This window comes from Sinocyclocheilus anshuiensis, unplaced genomic scaffold (genome assembly GCF_001515605.1).
Source record: "Sinocyclocheilus anshuiensis isolate Anshui unplaced genomic scaffold, SAMN03320099.WGS_v1.1 scaffold44, whole genome shotgun sequence".
NCBI lineage: Eukaryota > Metazoa > Chordata > Actinopteri > Cypriniformes > Cyprinidae > Sinocyclocheilus > Sinocyclocheilus anshuiensis.
The window spans coordinates 1,953,538-1,978,596 of record NW_015555746.1 but is presented as its reverse complement, the minus strand read 5'-3'; the positions used below and the strand labels follow the sequence as shown (position 1 = coordinate 1,978,596).

Below are 25,059 nucleotides of genomic sequence, written 5' to 3'. Positions count from 1 at the left end.
ACAAGTTGTGATGGGAAAATAACAATATGTTGTAATATGTTAATATATATCAATTTACATATTACTGTTGTAGCCCATGCTGAGATGACGCATTTTTTCCTATATATTCAAAACACATAAAGATGTATTCTACAAGTTGTGTTAAATACACATTAAATTATTGTGTTTTTAATTTCTAAATTGAAATTAATTATATAGTCAAAATTGTCTGTTGGTATTCAGGCCAAGTTCTTGATACTCATGACTCAAAAAATCACGATATTTGAAATAAATAAATACTTTGAAAACATTTTTGAAAATAATGATTTTATGTAGCCTATATTCACGTGTAAATTGTCGTTCATACATTGTCGCATGCATTAAACTAACATAAATAAAAAGAAAGAACACAAAGTTATTTTTATTTAAAAACAAATGATCACACCATTTCTCATATTCGGTTCACCTTACCACGTTAACAACATTGATTTAACGTAACTTAAAGCCACAAGAGGCGTACCGTGTACGTGTGTCCTCATAGGTCAGGAATCCCCCCTGTACAGGAAAGTGGGACGATCCAGTCAAGTTCTCACTTCATTCAGTTCAGATTAGAAGTTCGTTGATTGAATCCCGTTACCCCACTGAATGAAAACAAATGCAGATGTCAACGAATATTTAAGCGATGCGAAACTTCCTCAAGCTCTAGAAATATGAACGCGGAAGGTGTTTCCAAGCGCACGCACAAAACGTGAGGAGGCGCGATGGACGCAAAGGACAGAGGGCGGCAGCGGACACGGAGCGCTTGCAAAAGAACCGAAAGCGCCAGTGTCCTGCGCTCGCTCAGCGTCGACAACATAGACGATAATGAGGCGATGGCAGTCGACTCGGACCTGGTTAAACATGGCAGTCTTGAACAGCGACTCATCGCACCGAGGTACAGCTTGCTCCGTGAAGTTGGCAGGGGCAGTTATGGCGTTGTGTACGAAGCCGTTGCCCGTAAATCAGGTGCGCGAGTGGCGGTGAAGAAGCTGCGCTGTGACGCGCCTGAGAACGTGGAGCTGGCGCTGGCGGAGTTTTGGGCTTTGACCAGTCTGGAGAAACGCCATGAGAATGTGGTGCAGCTGGAGGAGTGTGTGCTCCAGAGGAACGGGATGGCCCAGAAAATGAGCCATGGCAATAAGCGTTCAAAGCAGTATTTGAGGTTGGTCGAGACCTCTTTGAAAGGTGAGATGTTTTTATTCAAGCCCTGGCATTTTTCTGGAAGGTCAGCGGTGGGAGAATGCTTTGTCACGAGCTCAAACAGTGGTTTTTGTTTGTGACCGTTCACTCATTTGGTAGCAGTGGCATATTAGCCATTTAAAATCTAAGCAATGTCCATTTTTACAAGTTTTTCAATTGTAATCTGAAACAAAAAGGTGAGACTCCATTGTTTGGCAGTGAGTCATGTGGCTTTTCACTGATGACACCGGACGTCGATGTTGCGCATGTCTGTGTTCTACAGTAAGATTGTTTACATTTTATGTAAGAATGTGGCAAATGATTTGCCCTCCCCCACCCTCCTCTCGGTTATGAAACTCTGAGGTTGGAGGTGGGGAAGGTGCTGTGTTGGGGTCAAACCTTCTCCCCACCCGCTATACCAAGTTATAACAATGAAGGAAGTGTGTTTCCTTACAAGATAACTCTGTCAATTATCTTACAGATGAAAAAGAGACAATGGTGATTTAGTACAGACAATCGAGGCCAATTTAATATCACTCATCTTAATGTCTTCTTTGTGTGACTGCTTTCACATGCGGATCTTCTGAATCATGTAGGTTTTTATACTGTATGATATGCAAAGTGTTGCTAGAGGCATTTGCTTGAAAGCTGTTGGTCTGGTCTATATTTAGTGTAAATGGAAGTGAAAGTAGGAAGAGATGGTTAACATTTATATGGGTGATATGCTATGAATAAATGATTTTAAGGGTTTCAAACGCCTAATCTCTGGTGGGAACACAAGACAGTAGTGTCTGTCTTAAATATAGCTAAGTGGTTATAATAAATGGCAGTTACATTGTAAAGTGTTGCTGTAGTGAACAGTTTTTGTATATCTGAAAATGTTAGGTTAAAAGCATTTGGTTATGTGGAAATAACTGAAAAAGTCTTGTGAGCAGCCATGTCACGCGATGACAAAGTTAATAAAAACAATAATGGCAAATTAACTTAAACTTAGCACTTACATAGCATAAACACAAAACAAATATCATACATACAGGCCAATAGGTGTTAGCATAAAGTTTAAAACCACTGGAATTAGAGCCAGCTAAAACCTAAACAAGAGTTTTAGTGCACTTCTGTGTATGAAAAGGAATCTGCTTGATCACAGATTGTAATGGTTTTCAAGCAATTTCCTTGATTTTAAAGTATTTTTCACCTGTTTCACCTGTTTTTCAACCTGTGACATTCACAGTATGTGTTATATTCACAGCAGATGAACAAACAAAACCAGGGAAAGTGATAAAAATAATGCCCATGAAAACACAGGACCATGCTTATTAATTAGACTAAGGCATTTTGGCTTGTATCAGGGGATACAAGCCAGTGTTTGTTGTTCTTATGGGAGCTAATCCAGTCCTGTGAGAAGAAAACTCAACAGTTCAAACTGGTTCCACAGCAATCCAGCCTCTGAAACTGATGACAAATCAATCTTTCTTTTAACTCTTTTTATTGCATTAACTCCTCGTTTTATCTGGTGCTCTCATTCTCTCACCTTTTAAAACATGTTTACTTGCTATAGCACACAAATACATGTTATGTGGAAGGTTTTCCTACAGTTTTCGCTCCCATGCTGGTGTGTTTTTCTCTTTTCCTAAACAGAAGGTTGGGGTGTGACTTTTTTTTTTTTTTAAGACTTTAGTTTACTTCAAGTCCCTTTAAGGCAAGTTGGTACACTTGACGGCCATATTTGTAAGCTATTTCCAGGCATGCATGTACAGCTCATGTCTAGTTGAATGGGGAAAGACCAAAACCTATGTAACAGTAGCGTATTTCAAATCAGCAATGAAATTTGACAACAGTGGTTTCATAAATTGTGCTAATGTGCATGCATTCTATGATAAACAAATTAATTTAAACTTCAAATCAGGATTTCCATTCCTGTAAATGACGATTGGTACTTTTAACTGTACGGCGAAACTACAGCTGCCATATTGTGTGGTACAATTTATCTACAGATAGACTTTCTCTGCCTTACACAGTCTCTGGTTTACATTTATAGCCATGATTTACTACTTGCTATTAGTCAGAGGCAAGTGATTATTAGTGCAAAGGACATTCTCATTTTATTGAGCGTTTTATTTCATCAGTATTTTTGGTCTGTTTTTCCAAATAGACTGACTTGTAGGAGTGGCATTATCTCCAATTTTGATTTCATGCCTTCTTTAAACATCATAAATGTGACCCTGGACCACAAAACCAGTCTTAAGTCGCTGGGGTATATTTGTAGCAATAGCCAAAAATATACCATATATTGACCAATAGGGTCAAAATTATTGATTTTTCTTTTATGCCAAAAATCATTAGGATATTAAGTAAAGATGATGTTCCATGAAGATATTGTGTACATTTCATACTGTAAGTATTTTAAAACTTAATTTTTGATTAGTAATATGCATTGCTAAGAACTTCATTTGGACAACTTTAAAGGCGATTTTCTCAATATTTTGATTTTTTTTGCACCCTCAGATTCCAGATTTTCAAATATTGTCCTATCCTAACAAACCATACATCAATGGAAAGCTTATTTATTCAGCTTTCAGATGATGTATAAATCTCAATTTGGAAAAATTGACCCTTATGACTGGTTTTGTGGTCCAGGGTCACAAATAATCTAACTAGGGTCAGTTAATGTCAATAAGCAACAACTGGTAGTTTAAACCATAGTATTTCTGTTGAAGGTGAAGTCATTTAGGATTTTTATTAGACAACAACAGTTTTGAGTAGGTTCTGTGAAAGTTGCATTATAATCCTTACTTTTGAAATCATGGTTGTTGTTTATTAAAGTTTCATACCAATGCAAACATCTCCTAAATATTAAAATTTAGGTATATTCATCTCTGTGTCTTTTTGTCTGTGTATGTGTGTGTGTTGTTTTAGGTGAGCGTGTATTGTCGTGTCCTGATGAGCCCTGCTACCTATGGTTTGTTATGGAGTTTTGCGAGGGAGGGGATCTGAATCAGTTCATCTTGTCGCGACGGCCCGATCCCCGAACCAATGCCAGCTTCATGATGCAGCTGAGTAGCGCTGTGGCGTTCCTGCATGAAAACAACATTGTTCACAGAGACCTTAAACCAGATAATATCCTCATCTCGGAGCGTTCTGGTGCACCTGTGTTGAAAGTGGCAGATTTCGGACTGAGCAAAGTGTGTGCTGGTCTGAGTGCCGGAGTACGAGACTCAGAGGAGGGACGGGACAAAAACAAGAACAGTGTTAACATCAACAAGTTCTGGCTCTCGTCGGCATGCGGCTCGGACTTTTACATGGCACCGGAGGTTTGGGAAGGACATTACACAGCCAAAGCAGACATTTTTGCTCTAGGCATTATCATCTGGGCCATGATAGAGAGAATCACATTCATTGACGCCGAGTCGAAACGGGAGCTTCTCGGGACGTATGTGCGGCAAGGTTCTGACATCGTCCCAGTTGGAGAGGCGCTTTTGGAGAACCCAAAGATGGTTTTGAGTATTCCCCAGCGCAGGCGCTCGCACATGCCCAAGGCACTCCGGAAACTTTTGCAGGACATGCTGGCCGTCAATCCTCAGGACCGACCAGACGCACTAGAACTGCACAGCAGGATGGGACAGGTCACTTGCGCAGCGTGAACTCTGACCTGAATGCACACACAGGTAAGCCTTTGCAGTGCAGTTTCCATAAATGTTGTTTTTTGACTTTGTTTTTGTGTGAAGGCTCATGTGTCCAGTAGCAGTAATCGCAGCCGGTAACAGATAATGGTAGAATGGCAGAAACGCTGTGTATTCTTATGTTATCTCTTAAGGTCAAACGCAGTATAAATTTGACAGCCGGTAGAAAATTTGTATTCATTTGTCCTACTGCTTGCAATTAATTTCTTTGTTCTTATTACCATTTAGGCCTACTTGCTTATTACATTTTACTTATTTTGTCTAGTAATAGTTTTTGCTGTGATATTGAAATTTGTATTAAGAATTTAGAAATTTCAATGGCATCTAAAATTGTGACATTATACATTCTTATTTCAAGTCAAAATAACTATATCGTAGTGTTGTCAAAAGACCCGGTATTTCGGTACCAAGTCGGTACTAAAAAAATGAAAACGTTACGGTACCGGGTTTTCTTAAGTACCGGTGGTACCGAGTACCCGGTCAACCCGGTTCTTGATGCGCGTTATTAATAAAAATGTTGTTCAATTAGCATGTTTTTGTGTTTTGCTTTGGTACCGAAATTGGTACCGAGAACCGTGGGTTTTCACTGGTATCGGTACCGAATACTGAAATTTTGGTACCGTGACAACACTAATTGTGATATATTGTTATTGTAAAGTAAAATAATTAATGATATAAGATTTTGGCCATATCACCCACCCCTACATTTGTAATTTTATTCCTTAAAGGGGTCATATGATGCTGCAAAAAATAACATTATTTTGTTTGCGTGAACATTTGGGCGGCGTTATGCAAATCTTCACAGATAGTGACGTAGGTATGTGGGGGCGTGTTAGAACGAGCCGTTTTAGGTAGGTGTGGCTGACTCTTAACTTTTATAAAGAATATCTCTTTGGATTTGAGACTTTAGTCTTTGCAACTTTACAGATCTTCTTTATGCACCAAGAGCTTGTAACACTCCAAAGAGAAAGGAAAAATTTAAATCGCATCATATGACCCCTTTAAAGGCAACAATAGATTATGGAAAATGTTTAACCCTTTAAACGCACTATTTCATGAAGAGCACTTTACCTTTAAAGGGGTCCTATTATGCTCTTTTACAAAGTCTTGATTTTGTTTTGGGGGTGTACTAGAACATGCTCTCATGCTTGGTGGTTCGAAAAACGCATTATTTTTCACATAATTTACATTATTACAATACCTTTCTCCCCAGCCTGTCACAAACGGCTCAATTAGTTCCAGGTTTGATGAAGGCCCGCCTTTCCGAAAAACGAAATGTGTTGGGATTGGTTAGCTGTCCCAGTGCGTTGTGATTGGCAAACAGCTTAGATGGTGTTTCAGTACTGCCCCGCCCCTTGCCAAAGCAGCAAGTTCCGTCTGCTCCGGTATAGTTACGGATGGCATCAATATTGGCATATCAATTTGAGCCAGATTCAAACCCCGAGAATATTGAACAAGAGGATCGCGCAGAAGCTTTGCACGCACAGATATTGCAAGACATATTAGAGTGGTGATGTTATTGTTGTTTTGTTTTTTTGCCTAAATCACGTTTTCGATACAATGTCAACAACTGCTTAAAAATAACTGCATTTTCTATGTACAGATAAGTGCAACGGTAATATGTATTATATTTATTGTTCTTTAATTCTAACATTATAACATGAATTGCAGTGAAACTCTGCAGTGAAAAAAAACAGCGTTTCTTCGACATGGCGAAAACTAGTAGCACTTCTTCTTCATCGTCGTCTTGTCTGATGCACTCAACCAAGCGTTCTAACAACAACCTCGCCCCTCCCCACCCCCCAACCATTCGAATTTCCATAGGCGTGAATTGTTTTAATGATATTCTAATGCGCCGCTTTGTGACATAACAAAAAAACCCGGAAAACAACGCTGTAGTCCAAACGTGCCGTTCGTTGTAGTTCTTGAAAAGGGATTTTTTAAAAACAAAATAACTCCCTTTGGAGTGGACTTTGAGATTTGTAATCTTTTTTATGCCCAAACATACACACTGACTAAAATTCAGAAAGTGGAAAAAAAAAAGATAGGACCCCTTTAAAGTGGGCATGTTAGTTTTTAGTATTTTAAAGTTTTTTAGCAAAATAGTATAGATTTATAACATCCACTGATATTAAAAGTAATGGTCAGCCGATATTTGGCATTTTTCAAATATCGGCATTGGCCGATAAGTTTTTCTGTTTGCCCGATGCGTTCGTGGCTGGACTTTTATTTTGACGGCGCTGAGAACAGCAGCGCCTGAGCATACAAGTGCTCACATTCTCCCCTCTTGTTCGCTGTCGTTGTTAACAATTTTGTCCATGGACAGAAGTCTGTCTAATAATCAGATAGAACTGTTAAACAAAGGAATTAAAATGTATACAAATAAGTATTATAACGATTGCTTTTATATTGTTAGTAATAGAAAGGCAAACATTATAATACTTTCTCGTTTGCCGTTAGCATTCAGCAAATACGCATTTATATAATTTAAACAAATCTTTGAATTACTAATGAACATCTAATTTCAAAAACCTTGCAAACTTAGTCGAATCCAGCTGTGAGATCTTATGAAGTGTGCATTTGTATCCTGCACGATTGCGTGTACTCTGCGTGTCGGTCGGTCCATGCGAACTGAATACGGATAGGAGGAGAGTTCAGCTTCACTGGAGACACTTTAAATTCGTGATTTCAAATTATGCTGAGCTTTATCCCAATGTCATATTCATGTCATTTTCACCGTGTGCTGTATGTAAAATGAGTGTTACCTTGGCTTTATTTGAAAAAATGTGATTCCCAATGCACACAAACTTCCCAGATTATTGAGTGTTGGTTACAGTGGTTACTTCCTTTTTAATTATATTTTTATTAAATATTTGTGAAAAATCACTCATTCAGTCATTTAAAGTATAAGCATGTTTATTTTACACGTTTATTTTTTAAATCCATTTTCAAATGATTTCAAATTTCTTAAATATTAAATAAAATTATATCGGCCATTGGCCACCCTGCTTTCCGGCTGTCAAAAAACCAATATCGGTCGACCACTAATTAAAAGTTATTACCAGCTACATATCAGCTAGAATTTCAATTTTGATGCAATCTTAAAATGGTTATCATCGTGTGTTTCCACACAGCCATCCCCAGGGGTGTTGATTATTTTGATGAAGCTCATGCATGGCAAGTGGAAAACAATACGGCATGAGGCTTTAAACCCAAGTGAAATCATGCACACTTTTTTATATACAATAAGTAGTATAAGTTCATTGACTTATCAGTATTTGATAACAGCTTCACTATCTTTCCCACAGCAGTGACGGACAAATTGCCATTTATCACGTTATTGCTAGTGTCTTATTTGACCATATCAGTTTCACAGTGGTTTTGACAGCTCTGCTAGGACTCTATCATGATGTGATTTGTTTAATGACATGACTTTCAGAGAGCTTCTATTTGCATGCTATAACAGCCTCTTTTGTTTTTAAAAGTGCATGCTGGAATAGCTGTTATACAACCGCACCCATTCACCTCCACCCCTCCTCTAACACTCCCCATCCCTTCTTCTCTCTCTATTTTCCATACTCTTTGCCCTGGGGGACAATGCTCATCAGGCAGACCAGGTTACTGGAAGTTCTTTCTAGGCCTGAAATGGAAAGATTTTTTGTTTTGACATGCCACACATAACAGACAGTTCCTTGCAAGGACCAGTTTAGTCTAAAAGTATTACAGCATTAGGGTACATAATGTACTGTCACAGTTTCAGTTATCAACCAAAATTAAATGTTTTTTTTTTTTAAATATTGATATTTAATATAGGTATTGATATTGAAATTTACCAAAAAATTTAAATTGTCATCAATTACTCCAAATCCATATGACTTTAAATCACAAATTAGGTTATTTTTAATGAAACCTGAGAGATTTCTTGAAAGTTCAGGTGACCAAAACGTAAAAGATTATAAAGGCTTCGTAAAACGAATCTATGTGAATTGATTGGTTAAATCCCAAGTCTTGTGAAGATAAATGATTGCTTTATATGATGAGCAGGTTTAATTTACTTTTTAATTAAGGCTTTTATTCACAAATAAACAAAGATACATAGAGCGAATCAAACACGGAAACTCGTGCGTCCCATGCTAGAACAAACCTCTTATGTGTATGTGCTGCATGAAAACCAATGAGGTTCTTTCTAGCCCATAATGCATGCATGAACTTCCATATATGATTGAAAACTATGCTTTTATGACCTTTTTGAATTTTCTAAGTTTTTGTTACCTGGACTTTCAATGGAGGTACAGAATCTTCTAAGTTTCCGTTAAGGTTCCATTAAAACGTTCTTGTTTCGAAGAGAAACAAAAGTCTTATGGGTTTAAAACAACATGAGGGTGAGTAAACGATGACAGAATTTTGATTTTAGGTAAAATGTCCCTTTAGGTGAATGACCTTTGCAGCCATTGACCTAGTATTTTAAATTGTTTTAAAACACTAACAATTTAATGTGACGCTGTAAAATGTAATCTTAAGCAAATCTCAAAATGAATATTTTTCTAACAGTGAAATAAATGTTGCAATGACCAACTCATGCTGTAGCATTTAAAGATGATTAATTTTAGTTTTTAGTGTTTTATTTTTCATTAATTTAGGAAAGTAGTACATTGTTTAACATTGCATTCCTAAAAATCAATGTTTTCTTTTTAAATATTCGATTAGTTCAGCAGAACATTTAAAGTGATGTATTTTAGGGTTGAATGTCAATCACTAAAATATTATTTGTGTGCTCAAAAAAAGAGTATGAATGCATATGAAAGGCAGAGGGCTCATGAGTTCCCCAGCCATTATGAGGACATTACAGCTGTCTGCTACTCCAGTCGTCTTTTGTTCACCATCCCCCTCTCCTTTTTCTTCTGTTGCTACGTTCAGACAGGAAAAGAAAACTGCTTGGAGCCTCTTGGTTAATTTGCTCTCTGGTCAGTATGTGTGGAACGTGAGAGAGGGTGGGTTTGCACCCGAAACAGCATGCGTTGTGTAGTTTTGAGTGACTGCAGCGGGACGTTTAGTAGCTCTTCCTGACTCAGCACATAGTTTGAGCTGCAGGATATGAGGAGGGGTGAGCTTTTTATTCTGTATGCAGCTGAGATCAAGCGGCAGTCGTGTTGACTAATGACAGATAGCCTGCAAAGATTTCTCTATATGAGATGTTTTTAATGCTTGTAAATCTGATTACTTATCAAGCAATCTGAGATTTGGACCCATTTAAGTCATGCATTATGCAACAGCACCAGCCATCATGACATCATTTCAGCCTGTCAATCAACCACTTTCTTTTCAATTTGTATGTCTAGTGTTGTTTTCTGTCTTCTAATATCAATATATTATTGGCTAGTAATTGCATTTTTAGTTGTTTATAGTAAATGTCTGTATAGTCAAATGTGTGACTACTTCAGGTACTGATCCTAATGACTTGTATTTTTTATTCTGTTTTAGGTTATCCCTTTCCATAACAGACCAGAAGGGACCGCGTTGCTTGGAAAACTGTGAATCTTCCATTGCTGATTTAATGTGAAGAGTACAAAGTACTCAACTTGAACACCAATACAAAGTTTGCTACAAAGAGATTTTCAACTGACCGTTCACTTTTTTGTTTACAGTAGTAATTTAAACGAATCATTCATTAAGCCCAGAAGTGTTCAGCCTAAATCAATCATCAGTTATGTCACTAAGAGTGAAGTAAAGCTAAAAACGATGTTATGATGCAGTGAGTACAATCAAGCTAAAATAAAGAAAGCTCTTTATTAGTCTTACTGAGGGACTGGGACTTTAAAATTCTGTTCTCAGAGCCTCCCTACTTGCTCATCTTCTCAAAACAATCATTTGCCATAAAAACAGACAAAAAGAAAAGTATTTCGGTTATTCTATTCAGTTTTGTGAGCAGTGAAGCCTTCAGTTTTAGTAAGCAAGCAGTTCACAATTGGGGGGGGGGGGAAATCCAAATAAAAACGATTTTTGCAGTACAAAGACACACAAGATACTAGATTACATTTCATCACATGTCACAAACCATGTCATCTTACTTGAGTTAAACATACAACTCCACAAAACTTGATCATCTGTGTCTTTCCTCTGTCACAACAAAATAGCTGAAATCACGAGAATTAAAGACCAACTTTTAGAACTTGGTTTCTTTAGAACTTTAGAACTTTTTTCTCCTTGAATGCAGATTTATCCTGGTGCCTTGAAGTCTAGTGATATAAGTGAGATTTCTTGTAGGGTTTTTTTTTTTTTTTTACAGCTTTATCTTTTAAACATGCAGTCTGTTTTGCAAGCTTTTAATATTTAAACACCTTACATATTAGGCATGTGCAGTTTAACCATTTAGCTGCTTGCTTTTACATTGTGTGAGATTATTTTTTGGCCAAAAAATGATTAATTCTGGTGCCCCATTTACAATGCTGCTGTCACTTATGAAAAAACAGTGTGAACAAGCCTTCTGCACGGACACGCACATTTCTACAGTTTCACGGTTTAGTTGTTTTGGAATCTGGTAGATTAAAATATGCATTTGATTATGATTGAAGGGAGCAGTTCAAGACTGTGTGAGTGTTATTTGTGTTTTATATAAGAAATACTACTTATGCATTTCCAATATAGAACAGATTTTTATTATTTTTTTGGTTGATTTGTCAAAATCCAATATTTATTTTTTGTTAACCGACTATTTGATATTCTCAAAAACAGGATGGGAGCTCAATAGTGTACCATTGCTCTTTTTCATCTGTATCCTGAATGCTTCATAGAGAAGAAATTGGTGTGTGTTTGACTTCCAGGTGTGGTTTTGCCTGACAGTGTGTGTGTGCTATAGTTCTACCTCTACACTCTTGTGTTTTAGTATCTAATTCACTAAATTAACTAGCAGTGCTTTCTGTTTTTTTGGTGAGGCTAGTAATTAATGTTTTTCAGATGGAATTATTTATTTATTTTTTGTTGTTTTTTAAATAATATATAGTGTCAAGCTTTTTTAGTACTTTTAACTTCTTTTATTCCCATTCTGTATTTGTGACTGCTTATTGCTGTCTGCTATGGAAGAAACTTGAGGCTTATGAGATCAATATCTTTTTTTTTAAGATTAAATCAGCCTCAGGTTTAAGGTATTTTGATATATTCTGGACCGTGTGGTTCTTCACGTCACATGGGAACAAAAAGTGTTCTGTTACTTTTTATATGTTGAATCATGTTTTCATTTTGTCTGCTAATGCTTTTATTAGGAACATTCTTTCTGATTCTTTTAAATCCACTTTCATTTTCCCGAATGGCAAGTTAAAGGATTGTATCTTTTACAAAGGTCAGTTAATCCTGGAGAGAGTTGGTAAATGTTTTTGCATTTGCTTTTTTGTCCACTTAATTATGGATCTTTTTAGTTTGAATGTTTCAGAGAGCATAAACAGAGAAATTTGTCTTAGCAGTCATACAAACCACAGTATTAGACTGCACTTGCACTGAGGAGAGTGAACGGAGTTTAATAGAAGCGCACTTCCTGTTCTATAATCTCTTTTACTCGAATTCTGCGTTTTTCTTTGTTCCTTGTGCTCCAACTTTGACTGTTCAGCGCACTCTATGCAACCTCTCCTTTTCTGACACTGTATAATGCTGCTCTGCTCAGACCTTGGCAATTTGTTGCTTTGTTGTGCTCATTTTCTGACCTTTTTTTTTTAATGGAGCATTTTCTGCTTTTTGTGTGCAAATGTTGGACATTTTTTTTAACAGACTTTCCTTTGTATAAAGCACACTAGAGCTGTTGGACGCTTCACCCGCTCGGGTGTCATCCCTTATTGTTTTGTTGTTTTTGTTCAATAAACCATGTAAAACCATAACCTATGTGTGTTTTCAATGTTTGTTACACTGAAGAAATATTGTTACAGAAACCGGTTTCATAATTACAACGAAATGGCAAGTAACACATTAAATTAAATGTGAAATTTTGAAGTAGAAAGTCATGTTACTGTGACCAGACGTTAGTTTGATTACCACAGTCCGACTACTAAATACTCGTTTTGATTTTTGTTGTCTGATACCCCACACAGCCACACTACACTAATCAGTTCAGACAAGATAAATCCCCTCTTACAACAAAGCGATCACCCTCTATACACTGCTGTTATCCATTGTATTAGGCAGTCATGCGGGAGAGGACATTTTGTTCTCGTACACCAGCACCCAAACCCCTGCCTGCCTTTATAACCTGACAATATCAGTTCTGCCAATTTTGGGCCTAACATTGTGTCAGATCTTACAATTAAAGCCATTGCCATGGTCATGAATAATGTTGAGTATATCAGCTGCACCAGAGGAGGAAATGATGTCTAATTGCTACATATGTAAACTGGGAATAAGGTGACAGACAGAAAGAGTCTTGAAGAGCGTGATGAGACATGGGGGATGGGAATGTGCAGTCTATGGTGATGGTGTGTACTGGGGGAGGGTCTTCTGTAGGATAAAATTGTATGACGGAGTAGTCTTTGTACTCACTGACCCTGAGGATGGAGGGAAACAGCTTTATAATCAGGTCATTACATAACACAATGCGTGCATCTTAGAATGACGATGTGGGGTTCTACTTTTCCAGGTTTTTAGGCATCATTCATACATTTCAGGGACTGTGGAATAGCACTTTCTTTGATAGTTTTGATCTGCATAGTTTTAGTGCTCACACTAGTATGAGCTTTTCTGAAAGCTTGCAGTAGAATGCAGCATCATGAGTGATGCATCACTGGATTTAGGTCACTCTAAATGAGTCAAAAAGGCTAGGTCATTAACAATTGGATGGATACTGTTGCAGAGATGAGCATCTTTACAATAATCTGAATTATTATATGCTTGTGAGTTTTGACTGTCCACATGCTATCACAGAACAAGATTCTAGTTTATGTTGTTTCTAGTTGAAGTAGACTGTGCCTATAAGATGTGCTCGAAAGCTGCTTTTTGTTTTAACTCTTGAAAGTCTATGCAACACATTTCAATACAAAAATTGACTTAAGGCGGGCCTACTTACTAACTTAAGATGTCTAAATAGCGACATTAAATATTTTCTGGGATATGAATGAACACAAACTCTGATTTAGGCTTCAGACAGAGAATGATCTATGTCTGCTATTTATGAGAGCTTTAAGCCTCAAGGAAACATAAAGGAGTGGTGAAACCAGCTTTATCACACCGCCCTGACTCATCACCTCTCTGTCTCAGATCTTGAAAGCTTCTACATGAAGGGAACAGATAATCTAATTAGCAAATGGAAACTGTACACTGCACTGTACTGTTGAATCAAATCTTAAATGCAACCAAACATGCAGCCAGTGAATAATTAAAGAGAGCGCACAAGAGAGTAAAAAATGTGTGATTTGTCAATTAAATGATTTGTATTGAAATTCAAAAATTCACATTGATGTTACAGTAAATAAACAGATAATTCAATGAAAGATGACCATCACTGCCACCTTGTGGTCACTTCCGTATTTGTATTTGTTTTTTAAGAGCCCCAGTAACAGTAAATGTAAGGTAAAGACTTACAGATCTGCTGTGCTGTGTCATATTGAATTTAAGATATAAGCCCCGAGCAGTTTAAACAACGGGTGGGGAGCTGACTATGTTTAAAGCTTAGGTAATGCTGCTTATGTAATTGTGAGAAACAAGCAGAACTCGCCTGCCACTATTAATAGCCACACTCAAATACTTTTTATTTGTACTGATATGGTACAATAGGAGTCTATGTTTAACATTGCGTTGATGGAGTTTGTTTTTATCTTATATTTTAGCACAATGACTGATGTAATATATTAATAATTAAATGTAAAGCATTGTGAAGTGGAATCTAATTCAATGTGACACCAAATGATTTACAATGTAAATACATTGTTTGTTCCCACACCTTTGGCATAACAGTCAAAATATTGTTGTATGGGGATATAGTGTAAACAGTATCAGCTGAGTGAAACTGAGAACAAGACAGTTGGCCTGCAAATGACAGCTGAAATTCTATCTGCTTCTTGTAGATTACAACAAATAGTTTAATGTGGATCTCATCTCAGTTTTGCCATGTTATTTGCATATGGAGTGGTAAAATGGGATTTAGCATATGAGATTTGTAATGATTGAATACAACAGTGTAGTGTTCGTATCTTGTACAACAAAAAATAAAAAATATGAATAAAACATACTGTGTGGGTCTTTAAAAAAAAAACCACGATTAAAGCAATTTTTTTTAAACATATTTAATGATTTATTTTAAACGTTTTAAATCAGATACTATTTAAATATAGATCATATTTTAAAAACTACTACCATACTACACTAGTTTTAAATGTTAAAATAATATATTTTAATTGTTATGCCGATGACATCCAATTGTATATTTTCTTTAGTCCTGATAGACTAGACAAACTGTCCCTTTTGCAAATTGTTTAGTCTCCAATAACAAATGGATGGCAGACCATTTTTTGCAACTCAATACTGATAAAACTGAGGTGATGATTATTGCCCCTGACAACATTACCCCTAAGATTAGGCAGGTTATTGGGGGTCTATCATCCTCTGACTGCAGTGACATAAGAAATTTGGGAAATTTTTGGCAGATCTTTATGTTTGAACAGTCATGCAAAGTCTGTAGTTCATTCATGTTTTTTCCATTTCAGGAACATTGCTAAGATTAGATCTATTGTTTCAAAAAAAGAGAGATGGAGATGCTCGTTCATGCCTTTTTCTCTTCACGTTTGGACTATTGCAATTTTCTGTACACTGTTTGAACAAATCTACCATGGATCAATTACAAGTTGTACAGAACTTGCAAGGCTTTTGACTAGGACCAGCAGGAGGTCCCACATTACTCCCATGCTTAAGGCCCTTCATTGGCTTCCTATTGATTTTAGAGTGCATTTTAACATTTTGGTTATTGCTTATAGAGCTCTGCATGGTCAGGCACGCGTTTATATCCAGACCAGGATCTATTACATGCACACTCCCCTAGCCGGTCTTTGATGTCTTCTGGCCTAGACCATTTAATTATTATTTTAGTATATAACTTGTACGTACTTAACTGCTACAAATTTATATGGTAGAAAAAGTAATAGTAGTATTCTAGTATGCTATTCCGAATTCTGTTTTACAGTCATTTACACTCTATTTTTCACTAAATAAATAACCCACTGGCAGAGAGCCGCTCCAAACTGACGCAATTTTAAGATCATAGACTATAGCCTATATCAGCGGTAGTCAATTAATGCAGTTTTATATTGTTTATATATATTTGTGATAAAAACCCATTAAAAGTGTCCAGCAGACATAGAACCACTCTCTGTGCAGAGGTTTTTAGTTTGACATGAATTTATCCAAATGTAGCCGTCACGTTTATTAGGAAACACTGATGACTAGTTGACTTCTTGATGATGCCGTCGCACGTCGATGACAATATACCAAACACGTTGGGGCAAGACGGTGGAATGTTGCACAATCGGTTAGTGTACCGCCGTGACGCGGGGTCCCGTAAGTTTCAGTCTTTAAAACTAATACGCAGCAAACTAACTGTGCCACACTGTGCTTTCACACCCACTCGCTCTGCTCACTCCGCCCAGGAAACGTGAGTTTATAGAAGGAAGCGCTGAGACATCAGAGAGAAGGATCGCTTGTGTGCCAGCTGATCAGAAGTGAAGATGGCTGAGGGAAAACTAGGTGCCAACATCGGGGGCAACATTGGCGCGGGAGCTGGCATCCTGGCCAAACGCTTTCAGAAATCAATGAACCGAGCACAAGAGAAGGTAGGTGGGGTTTGTTTTTTGTTTTTGTTTTTTTGAGGAGTTCAGGTCCTTGGCTCTCATGTAATGCTGCTCTGGGTGTGTATTTTGTGTGTGGGTATCCAACATATTTGCTCCAAAATGTTTAGAGGCCTAAAGAAACTGGTACAAATGTTCACAAGATATGTAAATATAGTGTCAGTTGTTATAGCTGTTTCAAATGAAATTGTGTGAACACAAAGACTACCACTTCCTGCCCTCAATCACTTCCTCCCTAGGCTCACCTCCTCTACTAGAGTGTACTCTATAGTAGACTGCACACTTTCATAGTGTTTCTTAAGTTAAAACACCAATTTTCTTACATTTTGGTACTTTTATGTTTGCTAAATACTTCCTTTGAACATTTCTGATCTTTCCTCATCGCAAGGAACAATCGCTGCAACTGATATTTCAAGAATAAACGTGGAACCGCTTGGCGAGTCGTATTTCAGTGACCATATACAGTGACAACTCTTGTTCCTCTGCCTGATATCATGTCTGGCAGTTCTTGTCAGAAATGATTGACCAGTAGTGGGTCTTCTCAGTGTGATTGTGTTTGTAGGTCCTGCAGAAGCTGGGGAAAACCATGGAGACAAAAGATGAGCAGTTTGAGGAGTGCTCTGCCAACTTGAACAAACAGCAGGTACTTCAACAGTATATGTCTGAGAGAACGACAAGCATGCACCCACACATGGGCTGTAGGTTACAGTAGATTTTGTTACCTCAAGCAAGTCACAGACTGTCACTCAGTATTGGACACTGCTGTTTTTTAAGGGGACTGCAGTGGATGAGTTGTGTTGTATGAACATGGACAGAATCATCATTGAAAGTAGCACAGGAAACTCCACCTTTAGAAAATGTCAATATGTGACTTGCTGTACAGTAGCAGAGACTGACCTTTTCTGCCTCTTTTCTGTACTGTTTATACTGTCAGCCAACCCAGGAAGCCCTTTTAAAATGCTATTTTTGATTAGTACCACATTTCATTATGAACACTAACAAACTTTATCATATTAGACTAGTGTTGACCTAGTTTCTCACTTATCAACTTTATATCCTATTCCATGTCCTGGATGCATCGTACCACTGAGAATATATTGTATTTGTTTAATGATGATAGATAGTTTTACACTCTATAGATGCAATCAAATCAACATTATGATTTAAGACATTTCTTCTTTTAACCATAAATAAAAAAAACTTTTTGAAAAATATTGAATGTTTTTAGATAAAAAAAACAAAACAAAACCTACAACAGCTTTAAAGACTCTCATTAGCAATATCTATGGCTTCCGAAAGTACAAAAAAATGTAAAGGAAGTAATTTCCTCAACACCTACACATTTTCTATTTTGATTCTGACCTTTGATATTAAAGGTATTTAATACACATTTAAAAATGCAAGTATTTAAAATAATTATACTTAAACCTTTTGCCTTGACAACACAATATTATTTTTTCTTTCCAGGTAGATGGCATCAGACTCTATAAGGATGTTAAATCTTACTACAATGCTGTTAAAGGTACTGTCACACTCAAATGATCAAGTACAGCCATTAATTTTAATAATACATTTTTAAAATTGACAGTTACTGATTAAAGAATTCAGAGAAAAACACAATTTATAATTGCTTGCTAATTGTGCTCAGATGTTATTGTGGTTGGCCTGTAGGCTGCTGGGTGAGTGTGAAAGTGAGATGGTGTCTCGTTCTGAGCATGAGAAGACAAGTTGACAAAGATAGTCCTGGTTGTTTCTCTGATTCAGCATTTGGGGAAGTGAATGTCTCTTATTAATGGAAGTGAAAATGCTTATTGTGTAAATGTCTACAAGAATAGTTGACGCTCCCACTTGAATTGCCCAGATGTCAGTTTGCAGAGGCTTATGAAAATATGAAGGAGAGACTGAGGAAGACTCAAGATGTTTGTGGTCTTCTTGCATAGTTTTGGTGGAAACCATCAAGTCACTGCTTGTGTTTTTAGCCCCCAGGTGTTTTAAAAGGATGAAGTTGTTGTCAGTATCTAAAATCAATGCTAAATCTCTGATTTTTGCTATCTAAAAGTTATACTAAACCATATATGTTTGGTTTTCAGAAAATGTGTATGAAGATAAAAAAAATATTGAAAATAATTATTAATCTAATAAAGTTCCATCAAATGATGTATGTTTCTCAGTGCTTGATGAATACTTAAAAAAAAAACTTCAGATACTCATGGGTGGATTTCATAATTTCTAGCTAATACAGTCTTATCTCTGTAACTTGTAATGACTTGTCACGGACAGATACAGAGTTTTAGGACTACTGCCAAATTATGTAACCGTTTAAAAAGAATTTGCCACTTGATGTTTTGTACACTCCTTGTTTCTCAGTGATGCATGAATCATCCAAACGCCTGTCCCAGACTCTTAAAGATATCTATGAACCAGACTGGCATGGTGTAGAAGACTTGACTGTTATAATGGAGGTAAACTAGGCCTTTTTTGTGATATTTAATAGTAAAAATCTCTCTACATCATCTCTCTGGCTTTATATTGCAGAGTGAGGATCTCCTGTGGAATGACTATGAGGAAAAGCTGAGCGATCAAGTTGTTCGAACAATGGAGAATTATACCGGACAGTTCCAAGATGCCAAAGTTCGTAAAATTGCTTCATTATGGACCTGAATAGGCTAAAATGACTGCAATTATTTATTCACTATCTATAGTCTAGGTCTGTTCAGTGTGCTTTTGCTAGGTTGTCAGGGGTAGTGTTTAAAGTCTGTTTTTAACATTGTCAAGTTAGGTGTTAGCTGAAGTTTTCTCACACCTTTGAATACTGAAAATACTTAATAATAGTTATATTATATATATATTCATTAGTTACAGCTTTAATTTACAGTGGTAACACCTTGGTACTTGGATGTATATCATGGTGTTGAATTAATAGCAAATTCGTGTGGTTTTTACATAGAACTTGAAAATCAATTCTTAAAAAGATACGGTAGCTTTAATTTTTTTCTAATATTGTGATCTTGCAGGAAAGAGTGGCAAAACGAGGAAGGAAGATGGTTGACTACGATTCGGCTCGACATCATCTGGAGGCACTGCAGAACTCCAAGAAGAGAGATGAGGCCAAAATATCAAAGGTCATCTCACATTTGATCATTTAAATATCCCATTTTATAATGGTTTATGGTTATAATTCAACTAAATTGTATGACCGTTGGTGATGTTTCTTTTCAGGCTGAGGAGGAGTTCAATAAAGCACAGGAGGTATTTGAAGACATTAACAAGGAGTTGAGAGAGGAGCTGCCTGTTCTTTATCAAAGGTTAGTACAGCTTTATTAACAAAAATGAAACTTATAGGAGATAAATGCATTCAGACAATTCCTTCCTGTCACTGAGGAGCTGTGGTGGTACAAATAATAATGTAACTTCTTTTGGCTATGCTCTGTTCCTGCTTTCAGCCGTATAAGCTGCTATGTCACCATGTTCCAGAACATCTCAAACCTACGTGATGTCTTCTACAAGGAAATGAGTATGGTAAGAATGTAACATTTGTGTTTGTGAGTTGTTTTACGGTGTACTTCTAGGATGGACATTCACATGCATGGTGTGCTCTTCTTCCTTGAACCATTTAACTAGCAGGGTTTTAGAAAATTACATTAACTCATTATTAAACTTAAAGGGATAGTTCACCCAAAAATAAAAATTCTGTCATTAATTACTCACCGTCATGTCATTCCAAACCTGTAAGACCTTTGTCCATCTTGGGAACACAAATTAAGATATCTTTGATGAAATCCGAGAGCTTTCTGACCCTTGATAGACAGCAATGCAACTGACACGTTCAAGACCCAGAAAGGTAGTAAGCACATCGTTAAAATAGTTCATGTGACTTCAGTGGTTCAGTCTTAAGTATATGAAGCTAAAAGGAATACTCTTTTTGTGCAAAGAAAGCAGAAATAACAACTTTATTCAACAATTTCTTCTCTTCCGTGTCAGTCTTCACAAGAGTACCATGACGCATATGTGTGGTGCTGCTAACACAGGAGCTGCATGGTCTATATTAACGATGTCCTTACTACTTTTCTGGGCCTTGAACATGTCAGTTGTGTTGTTGTCTATGCAGATTTCATCAAAAATATCCTAATTTGTGTTCCAAAGATGAATGAAGGTTTTACAGGTTTGGAACAACATGAGGGTGAGTAACTAATGACAGAATTTTCATTTTTGGTTGAACTATCCCTTAAAAAAGTCAGTGTGACTCACAAGATTTCTTTTCAAGTAACATTGTTTAATGAGATCATTGTTGCTGATTGACAATTTAATATCATGTTTCAGTTGAATCATAACATTTATAATATGATGAAGAAGCTTGAGGATCAGCACTCCACCACACCCTTCATCGTCAAAGGCCTTAACAGGTAATCTCTGTATTTGCAAATAATTCAATTCTATAAAGATCTACAGTGGCCTAAAAGTTTTAACTGTTGAGCCATACTTGCAATGTATAAATGGCTTTACATAAAATAAGAAAATGTTTCAAAAGAAGAGCAAAAGCACTTTTCCAGAAAAAACATTTCACAAAATATTTGTAAGTAAAGTATTTGTACAATTTGTTGTTATCAGCTTAATGGAACATGATTAATATCATACATCTATGATTACTCACCTGATCAATAATGCGTGAATTTCAGGGGAAGTTGCACTACCATTCGAAAGTTAAAAAAAATGTAGAAGTGAAATTAATCAAAAGTGACAGTGAAGATGTTTATATTGTAATAAAACATCTGTTTCAAATAAATGCTGTTTTTTTTTTTTTTACTTTGAAAGAATCCTGAAAAACGGTTTTCAACATGATGATAATAATAATAATAAATGTTTCTTGAATGTTTCTCAAATCCGCATATTAGCTTTGCCATCACAGGAATAAATTATATTTGAAAGCATTAAAATAGTTAATAGTAAAACAGTTATTTTAAATTGTAATAATATTTCACAGTATTACTGTTTTTGATAAAATAAATACAGCCTTCGTAAGCCTAAGAGATTTCTTTAAAACTTAAAAATCTTACTGACCCCAAACTTTTGAATGGTAGTGTACTTTATACATCCTTTAAAATTACACTGGCACAAGTTGGTTAGATCAAATTGCAAAAGTGGCAAATGATTAAAGATTTCCCCTTTGGGAAATAACGTGTATTGAATTTAATAGAATTTTCTTTGTTTAGAGATACCACTTGGTTGTAAGTGTAGATTGAGTGCTCAAATACATTTTGTGGCCATTGTATATGGCATGTGAGCAGGAAGACATTGTACCAATTAAAGGCAAATCTAAGAATTGTCTCATTGTCTCATGCCTTGTTTTACTTCCTGTTGGGACTAGTTCAAAGTCAAAGAAGAGAAAGTCCGTTACGATCTCTGCCCCCATCCCCTGTAACACCGCCTTCCCTCCTGATCATCCGGCCACGAGCAAGCTCAGCATGCCCAACACCCTCACGCACACGGACACACGCTCAGACACTCCCTCAAAGAGCACAGGAAGCACAGCATCTGAAATATCAGACTCTGAGTCCAACTCTTTTGACAGTGAACCCAACACACCCAAGCGGCAGTCTTTGTGCTCTGAGGGTGAAGGGGTTCGGTCTGAAAACGCATCAGAAACTTCCAATGATGAGTCTGTGCAAGCAAACGGCCAGGAACATCAAGATTCAGTGTCAGCTGCTGAGCTTAGAGAAGAGGAGGAAACCAAATCAGCAGCAGCATCAGAAGAAACCCATCATGCATCTACAGATGGAGACAATGAGGATAAGCCGTTATCAGATGCCCAAGACAAAACTGCACCAGTCCCAACTCCTCGAAGATCCAGCACCTCCACGAAAGATGAAGGAGAGACTGATCAATGTGCATCAGGATGCAGCGAAGATGTGAAAGTCCAAAAGATAGATTATGAAAATCCTCCTGGCTTCCTCTATAAGGTACAGTGTCTTTGGGAGTGTTGAGACAGTCATTGATTTGTATTTGTGTAGGTAATCATTTGTATTTGTTTTGATTTTTTTCAGGCTGTTGCTCTGCAGGATCAGGACTCAGATGAAGGTGTGCTTCTACTGTTTGAAAAGGGAGATGTGATCCTTACATATGTCGATGAAGAAGAAGAAAAGGTGAGTTATATATAGAGTAGGCATAAGGATGTATGGCACAGCAGTTTAAGGGTTTTCCTAACTTGAGCTTCTTGCAGCTAAGAACAGGGCTTGAAATCGTGGTTCTGTCACCATTAAATAAAACCTTGTGTAAGATTTTTATTTTTTTTTTTTAAAGAAATTAATACTTTTATTCAGCAAGGATGGATAGTAAAGACATTTTATGTTTCAGATACTTCTATTTAAAAAAAAAATACTGTTCTTTTGGACCATTTATTTATCAAAGAATCTTGAAAAAATGTATCACAGTTTACACAAAAATATTAAGCAGCACATTGCTAATAAGAAATGTTTCTTGAGCACCAAATCAGCATTTTAGAATGATTTCTGAAGGATCACGTGACACTGAAGACTGGAGTAATAGCTGCTGAAAATTCAGCTTTACCATCACAGGAATAAATTCAAATATATTAAAATATAAAACAGTTAATTCTTTTTTTCTTTCCAAATGCATTACCTGAATAATTGCTTTTCATTATGGCTTATTCATGCATTCACATATTCACACTTGCCAAGTCATGTTCATTCTCAAAACTAGTCGTGTTTGGCTTCGACTTCAAACCTAGTGTGCCGTGCCGTGCCATGTTGAAATAGGATTTGAGAGCTGTGGCTGTGGGAAAGTTTGTCAATGAATAACTCATATGGACTACATTAGTGTTTTCTTTGTCCTTTTTTTTGTAAATTTGTTCATATTATTTTTTCTTTTATTATTATTAACTCATTGTTCATTCTAAGATATCATTAAATTAGCATTTTATTGCTCATCAAAATTTTTGTAATGTTGTGGAAATATTATATTGCAGCCGGAGGGCACTGTATGGGGCGTGAGAGAGCAGGACTGGATCCAGTACAAGGATCTAACACTTCTCTCGGGCATTGTCGAGGAGTCCTTGATCCAGCGCATCACCTCTGATTAAGACATGTCATGAAGTGGGGGACGCAGGATGGCATGTGCACCAGAGGTCCCTTAAGTGCCTATTTGAGGCTCGCATGACTGGATGTTGTAATATGAACTCCGTCTGCCCTTTCCTCTAGACATGAAAGACACTGACTTTTTCAGTATACGGTGTCTTTACAACTTCCTGATGCAGCCTGCAGACAGCTGCACAGTCTTTGTTCTGTTTTCAGACTTTTTCATGTCTTTTATAGATCTTAATATTGATCACTCAATTTATATATCATTCATAGTTTTGCAGTTGTATCTTCACTGTTCATTTGCATGAATGTACCCACATATTGTGTATCAGTAAAAATGGTGTTTATTATGCAAAAATATTTCAAAAACATTTTCTAAGCAATGAGTATTAAAACACTTTTTATGTGGCTGTTCCAATGGCCTCTTCTTTATGTGTTTGTTAACCATGTAATGTTGATGTCTATGTTGTTTCTCACATATCTCAGTGTTAAGATTGACTACCAAGATTTTCACAATGTTTACAGGACCCAAAAATGTGTGAGTATTACTGTGAAACTGCTTTCTTAAATGTACAGAGAACATATATTATTGTTTTTCTAGAATAAAGTTGACAGGTGAAAAAAAGCGTTCTATATTGATTTAGTGTTATGTCCAGTGCTCATGCTCAAAGTGAAAAAATGCAAGTTTTGATTGATTTAGATTTTTTTTATTACAAATAAAATACAATAGGCAATGTTACTATTAGGCAAGTAGCAGTTAAACTAAAATGTATTGACTGTATTAGTATACTGATACTGCTAAACCACTATAATAAATTAGAATGAGAAACCGTGTATGACCGTACCGAATTTCCATAGTTGTATCATAGTAGCAATAGCTTAAGAAACGATGGTATTTTCCTTTTTTGTTAAGGCTGGGACTAGAAGTGAACAGGTGTAAACCTACTGACAAAACACGCTGTACACATCTGTCGGCCGTTTTGTAGGAACTAAAACTATTGTTTAACGTTTTAGTGACATCTAGTGGACACTAGTAGAATTTGCACACAGTTTTGTACACATTTTCATTTTTTGGAGTCTATGAAAAAAAGTGTAATTTCATTGAATACAATAAATAGAATAAATATAAGCTTGCATAAACCTGAAGCTTCTATTAAAAATACTACCACGTACTAGCTCTATTTCGAAGTCCCACATAATGTAAATTATATTAATACCACTACAACTTTTACTTTCATCACTAACGTTACCGCATTTACTGTCACTGATAGTGAT

General features: G+C 36.6%; 2 protein-coding genes across 4 annotated transcripts; both read left to right on the top strand.

Annotated features, from left to right (window-relative positions):
- The first annotated feature begins 441 nt into the window (after window positions 1-441).
- LOC107673595 (serine/threonine-protein kinase 35-like) lies at window positions 442-12,732 on the top strand. Its single transcript, XM_016467237.1, has 3 exons — window positions 442-1,203; window positions 4,114-4,862; window positions 10,359-12,732. The coding sequence occupies exons 1-2, from the start codon at window positions 741-743 to the stop codon at window positions 4,836-4,838; spliced, it is 1,188 nt and encodes a 395-aa protein (XP_016322723.1). The 5' UTR covers window positions 442-740; the 3' UTR covers window positions 4,839-4,862; window positions 10,359-12,732.
- A 3,567-nt stretch (window positions 12,733-16,299) lies between these two features.
- LOC107673593 (bridging integrator 2-like) lies at window positions 16,300-24,405 on the top strand. 3 transcript variants are annotated; one of them, XM_016467234.1, is made up of 13 exons: window positions 16,300-16,374; window positions 16,493-16,675; window positions 17,253-17,333; window positions 18,158-18,212; window positions 19,058-19,152; window positions 19,226-19,321; window positions 19,705-19,812; window positions 19,910-19,995; window positions 20,134-20,209; window positions 21,011-21,093; window positions 22,056-22,647; window positions 22,732-22,830; window positions 23,673-24,405. In XM_016467234.1, the coding sequence occupies exons 2-13, from the start codon at window positions 16,571-16,573 to the stop codon at window positions 23,784-23,786; spliced, it is 1,590 nt and encodes a 529-aa protein (XP_016322720.1). In that variant the 5' UTR covers window positions 16,300-16,374; window positions 16,493-16,570; the 3' UTR covers window positions 23,787-24,405. The 3 variants fall into 3 exon arrangements, with proteins under 3 accessions (XP_016322720.1, XP_016322718.1, XP_016322719.1); XM_016467232.1 differs by having other exon boundaries at window positions 16,308-16,403; XM_016467233.1 differs by lacking the exon at window positions 16,300-16,374 and having other exon boundaries at window positions 16,433-16,675.
- The last annotated feature ends 654 nt before the right edge of the window (window positions 24,406-25,059 follow it).